We start from the raw sequence: 19,242 nt of genomic DNA, 5'->3' as shown, positions 1-19,242 counted from the left end.
ACTATAAAGCCACAAATTAGTGCTTGACTGCAGCATGAAAAACAAATGAAACATATTAAATATTTCAAAGCTACTGTGCTTTGGAAAACAAGATACGCTGATACATATAAGCCTAATGTTGGTTACCAGCTGGTTTGGTAGGAAGAGTCAGTTCAGTGTATCAAAACTGTCAATAAGCATTTCTCAGTGTAGCTGTGTTCTACAAGTTAACTGCTACTCATCTGTCACAGTGTTATTATCTATCTGCAACAATGTACTGAATTTCAGGAAGAGAAACCCACATGTTGGAACTCATAGCGTCCACATTAGAAAGTTTGGTCAGGTAATGAACAGGAGATTTCATATCCACTCCAGGTGGATAGATGGTGTTTGATCAGACTCTATCATCATCCACGCATTACACTGAGATCAACAATCAACATGACACAGTCATCAATTTGGAAAATCAAGAGAAAAGCTAGTTTCTGTTCAGTCTAAGGAGTAAATGCTGCTTATGCTGCTTGAAACCCTCTCTTCCAAAATCCAGGGAACAATAGGATACACAAACAAAGTTCTTCCACACCTTTAATGTAGAAAACATTTTGGTACATAACTTGCTATGAGCCATTTTATTCAGCACTGTCTTTGGAGAAACATATATATGTTCCAGAGCTTTGGGGACAGAAGAAGGAATCTAAGATTGTGCTTATAGCTATTCCTGTGGATAAATAAGCAAAAGACCCTTTATCTTTGCATTGTTAAAAATCTTAACAATCTTCTTTTATCAATTTGTGTGATATACGTGCAAAAAAGCCCCAAAATTGCAGGCACTGTTTTAGGGTCTCACATCAACTCTGAACTCAGTTCTTCTTAAATCTACAATTACATACTTAGTAAAACCTAAAAAATTTAAAGAAGTAAAATGGGAGAATTCTGCAGTAAAGCAAGAGGTTCAGGCATTAAACTTGCCTCTCAAATTGTACATACAAATCCCTCTGTCCCCAGTCCTGTTTAGAGCATCTGGCTGGGAGCTCCAATAAGGGAGATCCACATAAAGTGCTTGCTTGACTGCTGCGCCCTCACCCTGCCTGTCACTGAACTACACAACCTGAAATAAACACCTCCTGTACAGCTAAATCCCTCACCCAGCCTTCAGAGCCTGGAAAGATGCAACAGCATCAGGAAGGTGGGTAGCCAGGCTCAACTTTGAGTCAGAGGCAGACATGTATTGGATAACTAACAGGAAAGCCAGTAAAAATAGCACTGGGATTCCTGCAGAAGCAGGACTTAAAAAAAAATATTTACCCCCACCTACCAAAGACTTTGTCTTAGAGACCTCAGGAGGAAACACAGCCCCAGATCTCATAAAAGCCTTGTAACAATGAGATCAGGCACTTGGCAGCTGTAGGCAGTTGTGCGTGAGAAACTGAACAAAGAAACCCAAACCCAATTTTAATAGTTACATAGAAAGTTCTCTGTCTTTAGGTTACAGACTCTCAAAATAAGCTGGCAGAAGACATTCCAGATAGGTCAGAAATGCATTCATTCATGTACAAAACATTTCAAAACATGTGTCATGTTCCATCTTCATAAAACCACCTCTAAGTCATCTACAATGAACTGAATGTAACAGAAACTACATCACTTCTGTGGTGAAGAGAGTCAACATGGAAAGTTAAATGTATAAATAGCAAAACATCCAAGTATCTAAAGTGCAGATACCAGGAGGGTGGTTGATGTAATACTATGGGATTCTGTGCTTAATCTTTTGTTATTCTCTTTTCATGTAAGATTTCTTAATCTCCTTCTGGCTGTGCTCTGCTCATGTGTAATAAAGCCTCCATCATTTATCCCTCTTCATGGTAAAGTCTCACAGTCAAACAGCACTTTGCAGTTAAAGCCTCCCACTGCCTACTTATAAAGTGCAGATGGGGTTTAAAGTAAACTGAAAGTTTAACCTGAATATGTTAATCTAAATTACAGGGCACACATTCCCCCGAAATGGATGTGTGTTCCTGAATTCTGATGTCTACTAAAGAAAACAGCATTGCTGCTCTGTTACAGCTCCTCTGTATTGAATTGTTTTACCACCTGCTATTAAAATGCTGTAATGTATCCACAGAGAGAAAACAGGTTTTAAAAAATGGTATTACTGAAATTCTTGAATGCAGATTAAACAAGTTGATAGTGACTGCGAGAAACACTGGTAGTATCGGGAGGATTTTCTGTTGCTGAGATTCACATGGAAGTGTTTGATGAAAAAGACATTCAGCTGCTTGAAATGAGGTGTTAGAAGCAAATCCACAATGGCCAAAAGAACCAACGGCATTTCAAATCATACAATTCGCCTTTAGCCAAGCAAGACAGCACAGAACAGGATTAAAAGAGAATGAAAACTAATTAAAGAGCAATATTTTCCACTATATCCCTCCTAGAAGATTTCACTACACCTGTCTGAATTGAAGTCCTCCTACTCGAATCTCTCTCTAAAGCAGCCAGACTTACACAAAGATGAGTGGCAGACTGAGCACAGGCTGTGGGTGACAGACACCAAACAAGTGAGGATATTTACAGGCAGTGAACAGTCAGCCAGGAATCAATACAACACCACTGCCACTCCCAGGGGCTGCACAGGCTAAGTCAGGCTGCTCTGATGTGCACACATTCAGGCAAATGTAATTAAGGGCACAGGTATGGTACAATACATGACAGAGGTAGACTGGCAAGTGGTAACACCGCATATTTCAACTCTGACTGGAGGGAGTTTTTAAACACCCATGGGCAGTACAGCAGAAAAACCATTAAGATGAAGTCTGGAGATGACTAATACTGCTAGCCAACAGCACTGCCTTTGAAACATGGATGAGATTTCTGCTCACTGGAGAATGCATATCTTGAGCTGTATCTAAAAAAATCTAAATTCCCAGAATTAGGTATGGGTTTGATCTGTACTGTGAGAGCAATTTTGAAGTTTTCCCTCTTATTTCCAAGAAAGAATTTTTCAGCTCATGGACTGCAGAGCTACTTACTGCTCATCTGTGTCAAATTGATTGTTGTACAGTGGCAGATTTCCTGGTTCTTCATAGATGTTAGGGAATAGAAGAGTTCATTGTTATCAAGTCTGTACAACACATCCTGCAGACACCTGCTACTTCCATAATTCTCTTTAAAGTAGCTGCTGTCTGCAGGAAAAGTTTGTGATATACTGCTCTAAGGTCTGTAGAAAAAAAATCAAAATTGTCATACAAGCGATATAAATAAAAAGCAATTAACAGACATTTAACACATTACAGGAGTAAGAATATATCTTTCCAGGCACTAGAAAAGGCAGTCTGAATTTCAATGACATGTAGTTAAAACTGGCTTGTCATTTTCAATATCACTCACAAGATCAGTAAGGCAGTCAAACCAAAGCACCCATGATTTTAGATTATTTATGTTAAGAAGGATACACAGGTAAATTACATTTCTCAGGGTCTAATATAACCTGCTGAAAGAAAGGCTGCTGGCAAGGTAGTAGAAGTGTGCACGTTTTTGCTCATTTGGAATGCAGGAGAAAGCCAATTTGCATTTTTTTTAAAGAAAAAAACATCAACAAAAAACAATACATAAATGAAAAAATAACAGCACTATAAAATTAAAATATTAACTTTTCAATTTTTAAAAAATCCTGACAATTCAATCCAACAAGATCTGAACCCCCATCACAGACTTCCTAGTTGCAAAGAATCAACAAATATAAATATACCATACCATTGCAGAGATGCCTGATCAATAAGAAAGTGGCTTTCCAAGACACTCTGGTTCTTGCAATTAATTAACTAAACAGAGTGCCCAGATCCTTCAGTAACAAAACTAAGGCTACTAAAATAAAGGCTTTTATTCCATTTCCATAAAAATAGTATCATACCAAGCAGATGTCACAAGTGACTGTTGATATGTCTTGCTGCTGCACTGCTTCTCTTACGAGACTCCTTCCCTAACTTATGAACACATGTAAACATACTAAATGAGAAAATGGGATACAGTATGTGGAAAAATGCTTGAGAAAGCCTGGAGGTGAACAGGCAGGCACTTATTTTCAAGCTACATTTTTGAAACAGTTCTCAAATATCTTTATAAAAAATATACCTTCTGGATAATTAAAGACACCTGATCCATAACAGCTTTTTCCTACCTCTCTGCTAGTTCTGCTAAGTTCTTTCAGTCTGAAGAGCACTCAAATTTCCCAGCACAGATGCTGACCTTGTCTATGGAACTGGAACCTACTGATATCAAAACTATTCTGAAATTACCCTTCAGGTGTCTTTATAGGGTGCACAGGTTGAAATGCACTGCTATCAGCATGTGCTTAAACCTCATTGAATTCACTCAAGGTTAAGTATCTTTTTCCAATGCAGTTTGGGGTTATTTGATCTCAAGGGTCCAGGGTTGTCACATAACAGAAGCCACATTTTAATGTGGAGGTTCACATCAGTAGAAGAGTTACTGATGGATGTGAGAGATGCAGAGAAACTGCAAACAGAGAAAAGAGACCATTTTAGCCAGCACTGATTGTTCAATAGTCAAGACTCTGAGACCTGGGAAACAGCTTTACAGCTATATTACCATGCTTTGCTGCTGTGAGCACATTGTAAGTCAATACAAAATGGGATTTTGGATCAGTCTGAGTGTTTCCCTTTTTTCTTCATGGCAAGAAGGACAAATCAGTCAGAGCATCGAAAGCAGACAAAAATTGCATAGAATGGCGGCAAGTAGGCACAGAGATAGACTCTGTTTGTTGCCCCAAAATTAAGAGCATCAAAATCACAGCCTTCATATGAGGTATATTTTGAAAAACTGTGTTAGTTTAATGTTTTCTTTAAATTTACTTACTAACTTTCATCAGCTGGGTAGATAAAATTTGCAGAAAACAGTTTGTCCCCCTCATTAATCCCCTAAGTCTGGTTTCAAAAGTTGGTCAGCTTTCTCACAGACTAAGAATGTGATAGATTAAAAGCAAGCAAAGCACTGCCCCTTGTATTTGGGGATATCCTCAGCCTCAGTCTTGTCCTTTACTCCTCCTTCAAAGTTTCTGAATAAGATGCTGCTGAAAGTCCCACCAATATTTAAGACTTGTAAAGTAAGAAGATGATGAATTCAAGGCTGAACTAGAGCACATCTAAGGTGTTTGTCAATCTGTAGTATGAATCGGAAATGGGAAGTTGAAGAAAGGGATAGAAAAGTTAGGTATGTAAATAGCAATTACAAAAAATTTTAAAAGAGTGTTTCTTATGTTTCTACAGTCACTCCACATGTTTGCAATGAATCACGGGTCAAAAAATTAGGAACTGAGCTCCCAGATGCAAACAGGAACACCTATAAAGCTTCACCATTTCAGTATCTTCCGCTGGTCACACTTTGGAACATCCTCCATGAGGAACCTCTCAGTTGGACTAAAGAGAAAACAAGCTTGGTAGAAAATTAACTAAATGGCACAGGTATCCCAACCATTTTGCTTAAAATATAAATTGCAAAGGAGGTTGTGGAAAAGCAAGGTAGAATAAAGGCCTAAATCAACCATTACATACTTCATTAATTGTATAAAAGTGCAAGGTTAAAGTAGTTTGGGTTAAGCATTCAGTTCACTATAGGCCACACAGATGCTTAACTTGGCCATCAATTGCCTAGTTTTGTCATTTTTGTCATTCAGTTACTAATATTAGTTTAGACCACAGAAAGAACAAAAACTGAATGAAAAAATGTAAGCAATCCACTTCAAAAATGGTTAGTTTTCTGTGACCAGCACGAAATATTACCGCAATATCATCAGCTGTACAATATATACATAAAACCCTTGTGTCTTAATCTTTGTTTTAACAACTTAGAATAAAGCTGCACTAAGTGCTATTTCCCTAGTGTGCCAGCTCTTTGCTCTGTTCCAGCCGACTGGCCTTGCAGCACAGAGAAGTCCTTTAATAGCAATGGTACTTGGATTGATCCAGAATTTTGACACTTCAGCCTGAGCAACTGTTGAAATGCTTTATTCAGCCAGGCCAGGTGATCGCGTGCGGCTGCCCAGGGCTCAGTCAGAGGTTCTTGGGTGGCTCCACAAGAAGAACAGGCCATATTCCAAAAACAAACTGTCAAAAGAAAAATAGGAATAGGGGAAAGATTCCTTGGAACATTATGTTTCTTGGAACTGAAACCAAACACTATTAAACATAATCTAATGATAGGATGAAAGGGGAATGGCTTTAAAATGAAAAAGAGTAAGTTCAGATTGGATATTAAGAAGAAATTCTTTACTTTGAGGGTGGTGAAATACTGGCATGGGCTGCCCATAGAAGCCATGGATATTCCACCCCTGGAAATGTTCAAGGCCAGGTTGCAGTACCCGAAGGGCTCTGAGTAACCTGGTCTAGTGGAAAGTGTCCCTTCCCATGGCAGGGGGGCTGAAACTAGATAATCATTGAGATCCCTTCCACCCCAAACCATTCTGTGATTCTAGGAAAATTTCAACTGCATTTCTTGGGATGTAAGCAGAAGTTAAAGACAGTACCCTAACAGGCATAATTATTGAGCCCCACCAACAGTTCAAAGCACAAGATATCCAAATGTACACTAATAAATACAAAATACAGCTTGCTTACCTTCACCTTTGGCCTGTGTTTCAGGAAAAGTGTCCTTGTATATAAACTGAGGAGAAGGAAAAAAGCATGCTTAAAATTTCAAGCATAAGACAGCATATAAAATAAGGATTTCCTGATTCCAGTTTTATTTTCCAACTATAAAAGAATTGTTTCTGTGATTGCAGAGCTACCCATTCTGCCTAGATTTAGTCAATTCAGGAGATGTTAACCTCCAGTCAATCGCCCTGTAGCAGACTAATCCACAAAATAATTTACCCTATCACCTATGTGGGGAGAAAGAAAGAAACCCTGAGAGGTAAAAAAAAAAAAACTAACCAACAAAGAAACCCCCAGGGACTGGAGTCTGCAATTTTAGAAGGATGAAATTAAATCAGTGTACCACAAAATACAGCAGATGTTAAAGGGGGAAAAAAGCAGCATAGCTTGATTCTACATCTTATTCTTAGATGCTTTCTCCTCTCAGTCGATCTTTTCCGGTGAATGACCTCACATTTTTTTAAAAGGCAATGCCACTTTGTGGCATGTTGGAAAAACTTTGCCTATGCTTGATTCCTGCAAGGAATTTTTTTTGAGGCAATATTCTAAAATATTACCTCAAGCTCTTTAGAGTAGCAGACAACCTGTAAACTAAAATGGAGCAACTGTTTTCCATATACCTTGACATATTTCTATGTTTATATACATTTACATATACGTAGGCAAATATGCCTACATATATGTAAATGTATATATACATAGAGATATATATACACATAAATGTAACAATGAGCTATCAGGTCATCTAATGGAACTGTACTTATTTTCCTTGCATTTTCCTTTTATTAGTTATTTTAACATCGGACAAAAAAGGTCAATTCTATGTTAGATGTAGAAAAATTGATATATAATCAAGTTCTCAACTACATAGGATGTAAACATATAACAGACATTCTCTTTGTTATTGTTAAGTGGTAAAATTTTATTTAATTAGATGATGAACGAACAGCAGAAATTCTTCACATTTCAGTTTACATTCTATTCTTGTCCCTGGTTCCACTAGATGGTGGTATAGAGCAAAAATGAGAAAAATCTGCTGCCTCCAGACTTGCTAACTTACATTCTTGTTTAAGCCCTTTTGAGAACAGCTCCTCTAAAACTACTTTAGCCATCACCTTCTGCACTACAGCAGGATGCCTGCTGGTTTTCAGGAGTGACAGTGCCTATCAAAAGATTTGTTAAGCTCCTAAATTTAAACATGTTTTAGTACTTCAGGATTGCTGCTCAAGAACAGACAAGTATTAATGGCTTACATTCTGAAATTAATATACTGTCAAACAGTTTTGGTTTAACTGCCACAGGCTTCCCATTTCTGAATTAAATTTTCTTGAAGAATCATGACTATTTAAAGACTAGTGATTACATTTTGAAAAATATAGATTAGTTTTAAGAGAGTTTTTAGATCAGTTACAAAGAGGAAAGAAAACAGTACACCAGTTTAATAAGTCATTTTCCTGCTCTTCTGGATGGTACAACATTCTGAAGTCCATCTGAAGCTGAGAAAACTTGTAAGATCTCTGTGAACTTCCAGTTTAGAAAACATTTCCTACCTTAGCAGGATATGAAGGTAAGAACCCAGGCCTGTGAGAATATGCCACCATGCATGAAACTGTGTCACAGCTCCCACCACAGGAGGCATCTTCTCTCGTAATGCTCTGAAAGAAAGGAATACCATGCAATGGAATAGTTTTTCCCAGCTAAGCAATCTCAAATCACAATGTTGGATTATCAGATCACACATTATTGTTTCCATATCTCAGGCATGTGCTGGACAGGGGAGGCTTAATGAAATCAGGCTTTCAGCAGGTGAGGAGCAGCACTTACAATTTACACTGCCAGTACAAAGAGATATCAGACTTTCTTATACATTTAAAGAAAACAGACATTTCCTCATATGATGAGTGACCAATTTCTTCTGGACTCAAATTTCAGGGAATATACTTATGGCATCCCACAGTCCCAAATGAATCCTACCACCCTCCTCCACAAGACCCTGTGAACTACTGTCAATAGGATGAAATGTTGAGTTTAAGGTCCAAGAGAGGAAATGAAATTTATCAGACGTCATCACTTTAAATTGGGCATTCACACCACCTATTTTGCAGGTACATGGAAGCTCAACTTGCCTTTATCTGTTGGACTCTTAAAACAGGGACAAAATGGGTGTTTAATGAGGAAGCAATTAAAGGAGAGGGTCTGAGATACTCCACCAACATGCTTTGTATTTTGTAGTTATGGGGTGTGAGCTACTCGAGAAGGGGCTGAGGGATGGAGATAAAGAAATAAAGAGAAGGAACTACATTGCTCTTATTTCTCCTGCTCATTAGGCTTCTGCAGATAATGCCTATTTTGGTTGATGGTGGAGGAACTGTTTGCATCTGCTGGTCTTTTTTTCCACTTTAATTTCACTTGTCAAAATAAAAAGTGGAAAACAACGATTGCATGTGTTAAGCAAGAAAAATCTGCAACTCCTGGAATACGTCCTTACTGCTTGATATTACAGTGCTTAGTCCAAAGCTGCTCAGTCACAATTCCTAGCACAAAGCTCCAATTGAGTCAGCCCAGCAATGACACAGTGGAACATGCAGCCTGGCAGAAACTTTGAACCTTTGGATGGCAGGAAATTTCAAAGCTCAAATTCAAAAGTGCGTGGTTCCAACCAGAGAAAAAACTGAGTGCTACAGAGTTTTTGCTATTTTGATTTTTTTTTTTTAAATAAGCTGCAGATTTACTAAAATATGGAACAAAAAACCCTGAATCAAAACCCAGTTTTGAACTTTAAAACCAAACAGAGCAGGTAGGTGGATGATTCACAAGCTAGACATCCAGAGAATAAAGAATTTCAAGGGATTTGAATGTATTTTCTCCAAGGGTTCAGAGTATAATACCTTCTGGAGAAATCCAAGGCTCTGCAGATGTCTGACTAAAGCTAGTAAACAAGCATATTTTTTTTTTCTATCACCATAACCACACAAGTCTTACAGGAAAGATGCTAACTTTTTTTCCCCTTATGAAATGAGGAGGGAAGAAAGTGCCTCAGCAGCTGGTGTCATTTTTGGGCCTAGGAACCAGTTCAAAACCTCCATGGACCCACAGCAGCTCAGCAGGTTTGGTGAATTGGGGGTTGTGATCTCACCAGTGACGTGAGGCAGCTGCAAAAATCAACGCTCATGCCAATATTTGCAAAGTAACTGTAAACCGATGCCAAATTATTGGGCCAAATCCAGCACAGTTATCCGTGCTGCCAAATAACTACTCTATCCCATCTATATCAAGTGCTCCTAGGGATGAGGATCATGTATTATATTAATTTTTAAAAAGTTTCAAGAATACTCTGTTGGAATTAACTTTCAGTTTGCTTAACCCAGCACAGGGATTGAAGAGCCGGAAGGGATGGAAAACTTTAGACTTCTTTACAGCACACTGTTATTTAGCTCTTACAAACCAGCCTACTAGGACAATTCTGTACAACACAGATTCCATGGCATAACGGTGTTTCAAATTGTCAAAAATGTATTTTTCTGAATGCTGGAATTAACATTTCCATCTCCTCCAGCTTGCTGAACAATACATGAATTGCAACTAAGTGCTGTTTATCGGTAACATGGATATTGAAATAGGTATTTCCTGAGCAGTAGTAGCAGAAGTAGTTGTGCATGTCTTCTTTAACATGCAGAACTACTGGTTTTGATATTTTCATAGGAAATGGAAGAGCAGAAAAGAAAACCCAAATGAGCAGGATAAAAAACCATTCAGATGAAATCAAGTCTGAATAACAGACTCTCAAGTCATCCACAGACTCTCAAAATTACTTCAGTGACATTATTTCTCTCAGTTTAATTTGAAGTTAAATAGAAATTAAAAACAAAAATTCTATAAATGGTTAAAAAAATTTAAAAACCCCTGTTGAGTGCTGACTCTAGTCATGAGCAATCTGCATAAAATCTCATGGATGTTTTGTAGGCAGCATGCCATACATACAATGAGATGGACTTGAATATGCACCTCAGAAATAATCCAATCTTCATACTTAAAGGCTATTAAGAGTTATCCAGACAAGTGAAAAAACTCACCTCAATTTATCACAGAAAATGTTGTCCACATTCCAGAGAAAAAATCCCATTAAAAACACAGTTAAAGATGTATATCCTAAACCTCTAAGCCATGGGTATACCCTAGAGAGAGAAATAATGCAAAGTTTAGTTCAGAATGGTTAAAGATACAGAAATATACTAATATATACTACACTAAATATGTGTAAATACAGAAATGCTGTTATATGTAAATAAAATTCTTTATCAATTTGGTTTTTCCCTCAAAAGAAAAAAATACCAACTTCAAATATCATCTGTTTAAATATTGTATTTTACTTCTTCTCTCTCCTGATCTCATATTCTCTGAGACTGTTCTTTTACTTTTACTTCTGTAATTATAAACGTTTTCTAAAATACTGCCCTCTCTGAGTGAAACCAAAAAGTGGGAAAACTAAAGTTGGCTAAAAGGTACTAATTCTTCAGTCCTGTGTATATTCTTTCATTAAATAAAAAAAAAAGAAAAAAAGATCTCTGTTAGCAAGTAGGACTCTCATTCCCAAAAGAAGAGGGTCTCTGCCAAGAGATGATATCTCTGTACCAGGGAATTTGTATATATATGGTCTTTCAAAATTCCTCTTTTTTTCAGTGTAGACCACCATGACCAACAACTAACTAAATCAATGGTATTAAACCCCAGTACTTTTATGTTCATCTTTTAGTTGGATGCTACTGGAAATAGAAAAATGTCAATTTAATTTCAGCAGAAAAAAATTTTTCTTCAAGATATGGAAAACACACTGAAGAATCAGATGCAAGAAAGTGCATCATTAATAAATTTACTTTCCCTATCCACATTCAGGTTGGACCATGAAATTGTAAACTTCCAACATGGAAGACTCCTTTCCCACTAATAAGACAAGTCCAAAAGTAAAACCAAATCCAACCCTGAAAGGCTGCCATGAAATACTGTTCAAGTTATTTTTAAGCATTATGAATGCACAGTTGAGATTCTGGGTTAAAACACATTCTTGAGCTGCCTTTTCCTCCACTGTGTGTGTTACAGCACATTTCAGAGCTGTGAGCACTGAGAACCAAAATGTGCAAAACACAACAGGTAGCTTGCCCTGTGGAGGAGGCTCTAACCAGACACAAGCTGTACATATTTACAAATTGACTGCCAATATAAACTAGCAAAATTATTATTTGTTTAGTCTAATAAATGTGTGGAGCACCATGCAGTACATAGCCAAGACTACACTGTAATATTACCCCCTCAGAGCTCCAGAGACAAGCAAGACCATGACACAACAGAGACCTAAATAGTATATCAGACATGCTGGCAATTAGGTAATTATAGCTGGAATTATTGAGGAATAAACAGTGGTGTTTTGTGAAGGAATCAACTGGCATCACTTATTAACAGGGAACGTGCTTTGTGAACAGAGAACAACATTTGCCCACTTGCAATCTTGGGAGGAAACAGAACTAAGAAAGAGATGAAAAGTGTGGGGGGAAGAGGCAGGAAGAGGAACAACTGGTGAGGATAGGATGAGGTAGTAGCCTGAAAGGAATAACATGCTGTTCTTTGGAATTTTTACTGTAATCTCAGAGTGACTTCAAAACCCACTCTAAGAAATACGAGTGACAGGAAGTGAAGATACAAGAAACAAGCAGAAATCAGGGTCAGTATGTAAGCTGGAAAAGGCTTTGTCAAGTGCTAGCACTACTGATGGAAATACAGGAATATGTTCTAGCCGTGCAGAGAAAGTAAATCCAAAAGTGTGCTTGGGGATGAATTTTAGAGAAAAGAAAGGGTACCTTCATGTTGGCAGAACTTCTCTAGCAGAACTAATTTAAAATTAGTAGTAGTTTAGTTAAAATTTAGAAGAAGTTTAAACCTACTTCTCTTCCCATCCCAACTTTCTACCCAGTTTGCATAGTAACCAACAAGGGAACCAACAAGGGAAATAAGTCTTTGTAGGGGGCTGATTCAATGAAGTGATCAAGCTAATTAAGAATATACACTCCAAGCCCCTAGAACTGAAGTGAAAAGTAGTTAGGACTTCAGACACAGACTTGGCAGGAGCAAAACAATCAGTGATTCTTTGAGAGGGAAGGTGGTGATGTTATTGATAAAGACAGAAGACTATGAAATGTTTCAGAAATAATGAGAAAGCATAACTGTGTGGAACTTGCAGATGCAGAAGAATAGGAGGCCCGAGAGTTTGTCTACACAGACAGAAAGAAATTTAATCTAAAAGACTAGAACTGTGTTAAATCCTTGAATAAGGACAAAATTAAAATGACTTCAATTTGATTCAATTTACTTCCCCTTGGGGGCGAATAAACATAGTGTCACTTAAGATCTCTAGGCGAGGATTAAAATTTCCAGTCCATAGATTTAAAAAGTGCCTTTAAATTGATGATTGCTTCTGAAGCTGCAACACACTATCAGTTTTAAGTTCTTCTTGCTTAATAAAAAAGTCTGTGAACATTTGCACTTGGTCTGTGGGAATTTCTTGGGGAAAGCCAAACCACATGAACTGAAATGGCAATTGGAAGGTGATTCAATGAATGTACTTGATTCTTGTGGGCCTCTACCAACTCAGAATATTTGAGAATTCTATACTTCAAATTCACATTTTGTTAAATTCTTCCTTGTGTTCCTGAACAGACATAGGTGGAACTTGAAATAAAGTTTAACAAAAAGCACATTTAGAATGATGACAGAAATAAGTAATTTTCAGAAGCAATCCCCAAATGCATGAGAACACCAAATATTCACAGGAGATAGACAGAAATGGGCAACCAACTGAGCCCCTGAGAGCTAAAGGTATGTGTTTACTTCAATACTGATTAAATTCCATTTTCCTTCCATTTACCTCCCTTTTACATACCATTTTTAGAGTCTGTGCTCTAATGATTCTAATACTTCTCAGTATCTCCTAGCGCTTTTAATACCTTTTGTTTGTTACAGTTTTAATTTCAATTACCATAGCATTATGCTTGATTTTATCCAATAAAAATTGTGAGAAAAACTATCATGTGTCATTATTTTTTAAATACTTGAGCAGGGAAGAGGAAAGGAAATTACTAAGTGATGGTTCCACTCTGCAGTCTTAGTCTTAGCACTCTCCCAGTATTATCATTAGAGTTTGGACATTAGCAGCAGATTTCACACTATCCAGCAATAAGAAGACAAACTCCATTTCTGTTTAAATCCCAGTCTAACAGCTGAAGCCATCAGCAGAACACCTGACAGTAAACACTGACCATAAGTGTAGAAATCTCAGTTTAGTTTAACGTTATCACAGTGGCTTCAAAAAAGTGCAAGGTGATGAGCCAAACCCTTTCAACCCAGGGGAGTCCAGGAGCTAACATTATGTACCTAGTTAAATAAATTCTCCCATTGCCAATTTCTCGTGCTAAGCTGACAAAAAAAAAAGGTGCAAATACTATGTTGTAACTTACAATGCTGAATTAAATGGTTACTTACCATAACACTATATAAACAGATCTTAGAACTATGATGGATACTAGTGTTCCATACATGATCTGAAAATAAAAAAAGAGATCAAATTCAGCAGTTGGGTTCAAGAGACCTTATAAAATAGTCCAGGAGTAAAAACTTTAGAAGCCTCTGTTTGTTTGTTTTTTTATTTTTACATCTCAGGAAAATAGCATTTCTTCTAACTTCATCTCCAGAAAGCCTTCTGTTAAAGTTTAAATAAAAGTGTGATTACAAAGCATGTCCTTTATACAATTGCAGGAAAAGTCAGTTGTGTAAAACCAATGTTCCACTGTTCTGAATTAGAAAGCAAACACTAGATGGCACTCAGAAAGCATTCTGAAATCAAAAACGGTAACCAAACCCTATTATCTCTTCTCGGTGCATTTTAGCCCAGGATTGTGAAAGCATCAGCTAAAGCTGTTTTTGAAAGCTGTACTTCTTTCATTGATACTTGATTAATATGTTTTCCTGAAAGCAAACACCTGGGTAGACTATGTGCTATTCCCACACTGAGCATCACTATGGGGAGAAACTTTCCAGGAAGCATTTCAAGCAACTATTGCAGATTGTTTGGATTCAATATAATTATATAGTGGGAAGGCTGCACAGTCTGAAAAGATCCATGAGCAAAATCAGACTCATTGTAGGCTTGATGAATTTGAATGCAATCACCTGACTTATAAAAAGTCAAAGTAATATATTTTTTTCCCTCGTGATCTTTAAATCACTCTCTTTTGTTCACAAACTTAAAATCCATGTAACAGCACCTCAAAGACACAAAGATTAAAGAAGAGAAAAAAATTTAGCCAGTCATGCCTGAGAGTGATGTAGAAGTCACTGCAGCAGAGAGGATTTTTAGACACTGGTGACATTCAATTACTTTCTTTATCTTTTATTCTGAACACTGGTTTCCTTCATCCAAAAGGCAATTTGTTCCAAGCAGCTGTGCTTTGCTCTTTTTGCCTCTCTCCAGTGGCCCACAGGCCTTCCAGTAATTTTTCCTTCCTTGTTCACTGACTTAACTTTCTCATCTTGCTTCTAGTTAGCTACTATCTAATTCTGCCTTTGCTTAACATGAAATAGAAAAGTTATAAACCTTTGCTGTCTTTTTTTAAAGGCCACTAAACCTCACAGAAAAAGTGTGCATACAAACCAGGGTTCTTACCATGTTCTAGTGACCTCCTCATATCCCTTCTTCTTTTCCACTGTCTTTGAGACAGGGACTGCCTCTCAATCTGCTGTAACTGGGACATTCAGATCCTACTATCCTGTAAGCATGTCTAGTCATCTCACATAAAAAAGGTTACTGTAATAGTGCAAAGTGAAACCTTCCTTCCAAAAGTCCATAAAGGCAAATCTGCAAACTCTTTTTAGATTTAAGGACAAGGTTAGTAGTGCACTGTATTATCAGTGCATATATACAGAACAAGACGGACAACAGAGCCCTTATGGTTGACAACAGGTAAAATAAGCCCAATACTGACTATTCAAAGTCAGTCAGCACAGCAGCTCTTCATTTGCATTCAGAACAAGATTAAAGAACTTCAGTAAATAAACTACTACTATTGTGTGTTCTGCTCTGTAGAGCTAAACAAAGCAAAACTATTTGAAAGGCTAATTGGTTCTGGCTTGTAATTTATACAGAGCTGTTAGTTAATTCCAGTCCCCTTATTGAAGTACAGCACGTAAACCAGGAAAAAAAGAAAACCAACACAACCTGCTAGACACAGCCTGAGTATCAAGTGCTTATCAGTCCCAAGCTAAGGATAGGAAGGAGAGTGCTCAGGTGTGCTAGGTGCTGCCTGCTGGTACAATTCTTCATTACTAACATTTTACCTAAAAAGATCCCACCACACAAATATATTATCAGACTCATTTAAAATAGCCCTTTTCATTTTTTCTAATCAAATCCAGCAATTTATTCTAAGAGAGGGATGGTGCACAGGAAGATACTCATAGGCAGAGCTCCTCCAGGATCCAAATTACAGTTTGATTTGCTGATTTTCTCCTTCTTAAAATTTCCATCACTAAAGCACTCCTTTGCAGTACAGATGTGGGAAAAACCTATCCATTAAGAGCAATTTCTGTCATACACATTAGGGGTTGTGACCACCCTTATGCTTGTACCCAAATTGCTTTTGAATTCTTTGTACAGGGAGTTCAATAGTGTCAGACTCTACCTAGAGAAACAGATCTTACAGGCAGCCCAAAGCCCAGGTAAAATGTTACCTTTTTCAGCAGTTGCTAAAAGTAGGAAAGAGCAAAAGCTAAGAAAAGCTTTCTTTGCAGAGTTTCTGGCTTGATATTTCCTAGTGAGTTAATGGCTTGCAGAAGAGGACAGTATTAATGGAGGAAGGAAGGGGGAAAAAAAAGAAAGAGAACCTTGGAGTGACTGAAGAAAAATATGCCCATCGTTGACACTTCAATTTTTTGCCTTTTCCGCTTCCCCACCCAAACAGGTTGTTAGCAGTAAAACGCATTTGTGTTTAAAAGCCTGTGAAAGACTGGAACAACAAAGGGTTCTGCTCTGCATGCTCCAATCCTCCTCGCTGAAGGTGAGCACCCAGGAGGTGCTGCTGTGATATACAGAGACTGCAGCTGCTCACCTCCCCCAGCTGTTTCTTTAGAGGCTACACATCAAACTGCACAGCTTAGTTCAGATGTCAGGCAGCAGTGCTTACTTCATCTCTTTTACCATCCATGGCTTTACTATTTTTATCATGGTAAAACTTTGTTAGGTATTACCCATCCATCCAGAGAAGGACAAAGTATAATATTATATAAAAAAAGAAAAATCTGCCTTATTCAAGTTAGCTCACATTTTTCCATTCCTTTAACTTCTTTTGTCTTTCTTGTCTTTAACTAAGACATCATTTAAATGACAGATGACAACCCAAGCAAGTTTTCTGGTATTTTGTCTCACACTGCCATTAAACTGTAAGCCAAAGAACATAATTTTACTGCAATTGAAACAAAAAGAAAGATCAGAATCTCAATCTTCTGTTACCACTAGACAGTTCCCTCTTTGCTGTTTCAGATGCAAATAAAGCTCTGCATATTTCAGCTTTGAAGGTATCTTTACAATTGAGGGAAAAACCCAAAGTCTGATGAAGACACAGTGGATTGTGTCATAAGAAGGTGAAATATGAATAACTTCCTAATTCACAAATGGGAAGTAAGCACTTCAGGGCTCAATGTCTGGAAGCATTTTTAATGTGGAGGCAATTAAGCAAATCATACATAAAATCACTTATGTAAGTTAGAGGCAAGGTTGAGAGGGAGAGCATACAAAACTGGTTCTTCATCTACCCTTCCAGTACAGAAAGCAGCAATAAGCTGCTATTTCCACTTCTCTGTTTCCTCTGCTCCTGGCTTTCTACCTATCTTTGGTTAATAAAGTCAATTTATCAGCCTCAAATATTAGTATTCACATTGGGCACTGTACTGAGAGATTTTGGGTTCTTGGCAACCAGCTTATCTAATACTCCAACCAGCTATCAAAAGATAGTTCAATACTTGAATGTGGAAGCTATATTTGCAATTTGCAACAAAGAAAACTGAGCTCTACATGGGTTTGGATTTCTGGAGAAGAAATGTGAGCTGAGAGAAAAAGGAAGGACAACCCCAAGATGACTCTGAAACACCAAGTAACTCGGCACAGTTACAGCTGTGTAGCACCACATGCTGCCTTGACAGCTCCTGAATGAACCACCTCAGATTCACTGGGGTTGGTCCTGTTTAGATGCATGCATGTGATAGCAAAATGACACACAAGTCACTGCTGCTGTAGAACTTCTGGGACACTGTCTGCCACAGAAAGCCAAGCTTCCTCTCCGAGGACTTGTAGAGCTGAGCCTCAGGGGAGTCAGAATATCCTTCCTCATTCCCTAAGATACTGTGCAGGTAGAAGCACCAGCCAGAATGAAAGCTGTACTCGCTTGGGAAGACATCCCCCAATGAACTGTGTAAGAGTGAAATGTCACTCAAGTTAGTTTTATACGTGCTCATCAGCAGGACAATGCCAGAACAGAAAAAGCTCTGTGGTGTAGACACACCTGAAAAGGTCATTTTGAACAGAATACTGGGGAACCTGAATTTACAGAAAGTAAGAACACATTCCATCAAAAGGCACAATGTATCAGCCACAAGCCTACAATTAACTATTGCCTTAGCAGCAGGAGGGACTCTGGAGAGCTATAAGACATCCAGTGGGTCCACATACATCCCCCAAAATGGTGAATCCTGCAATTCTGAACAGGTTATGCCTGGACATAATATATTCTTCATGCAGTTTCAGGCTCCCTTACATACTTTCATACTTCTATATGTTTCATCTTGATTTCACCTTGTTCTTTGCACTTGTATATTTAAAATACCCCTAGAGAAAAAAAATCTATTAATTTTTTTATTAAGGCAAATGAAATGCCTTTTCCTGCCATGCTTACTTTCTTCCTCTTACTCAAAGTCACCTGAAGAAGTAAATCCAATACTTGCATTTTACTTCTATCAAAAGTTAAAAAAAATCCCTGGTCATGTTGTTATGCTGTAAACAGTGAACACATCCAGGCACTCCCTCCCCTCCTTTGGTGATCTGTGAACAGTTTAGAACAAGAATAGTTTGTATTTGTCCATCAGTGCATCTCTTCCATTTTGAATCAGTCCTCATCCTCATCCTCCAGGTATCCCAGTTATCTCTTCATTTCCCCCAGTACTCAGTGATAACGCTGAACTTTGTATCATCACAAATACCAGCAGTACACTCTTCTTTTTCCTGGTAGAGGTTGTTAAAAAAGAAACCAACGAAACAAATCAGTCCCACTACTGATTCCAAGAAAACTCAGGCTTTTTCATAATCTCCTTTACTAATTTTTCACTAGTCACTACCTTACCCTATTTGCAACTCTCCTACTCATCTGTTCCTCCAGCTGGCTTTGTTTCACATGGGACACCACAAGAACATTCCAGAATGCCTATTTTTTTACATCACATTTCCTAATGTAGAAGAAACAGCTATTTAATCTAATTTTCTATTAACCTTTTAATTATTTGT

At 37.8% G+C, this 19,242-nt stretch overlaps 1 protein-coding gene across 1 annotated transcript in view; it reads right to left on the bottom strand.

Moving 5' to 3' along the window:
* Positions 1-19,242, bottom strand: part of ACER3 (alkaline ceramidase 3) — a 56,326-nt gene continuing 37,084 nt past the window's right edge. The window contains exons 7-11 of the mRNA XM_058823332.1: positions 14,178-14,236; positions 10,721-10,822; positions 8,198-8,302; positions 6,612-6,657; positions 1-6,101 (exon numbers count right to left, since the gene is read on the bottom strand). Coding sequence (XP_058679315.1) covers positions 6,048-6,101; positions 6,612-6,657; positions 8,198-8,302; positions 10,721-10,822; positions 14,178-14,236 — 366 coding nt within the window. The 3' untranslated portion in view covers positions 1-6,047. The remainder of the gene's footprint in view (positions 6,102-6,611; positions 6,658-8,197; positions 8,303-10,720; positions 10,823-14,177; positions 14,237-19,242) is intronic.

This window comes from Ammospiza caudacuta, chromosome 2 (genome assembly GCF_027887145.1).
Source record: "Ammospiza caudacuta isolate bAmmCau1 chromosome 2, bAmmCau1.pri, whole genome shotgun sequence".
Classification (NCBI taxonomy): Eukaryota; Metazoa; Chordata; class Aves; order Passeriformes; family Passerellidae; genus Ammospiza; species Ammospiza caudacuta.
This window is presented reverse-complemented; position numbering and strand designations above follow the sequence as displayed.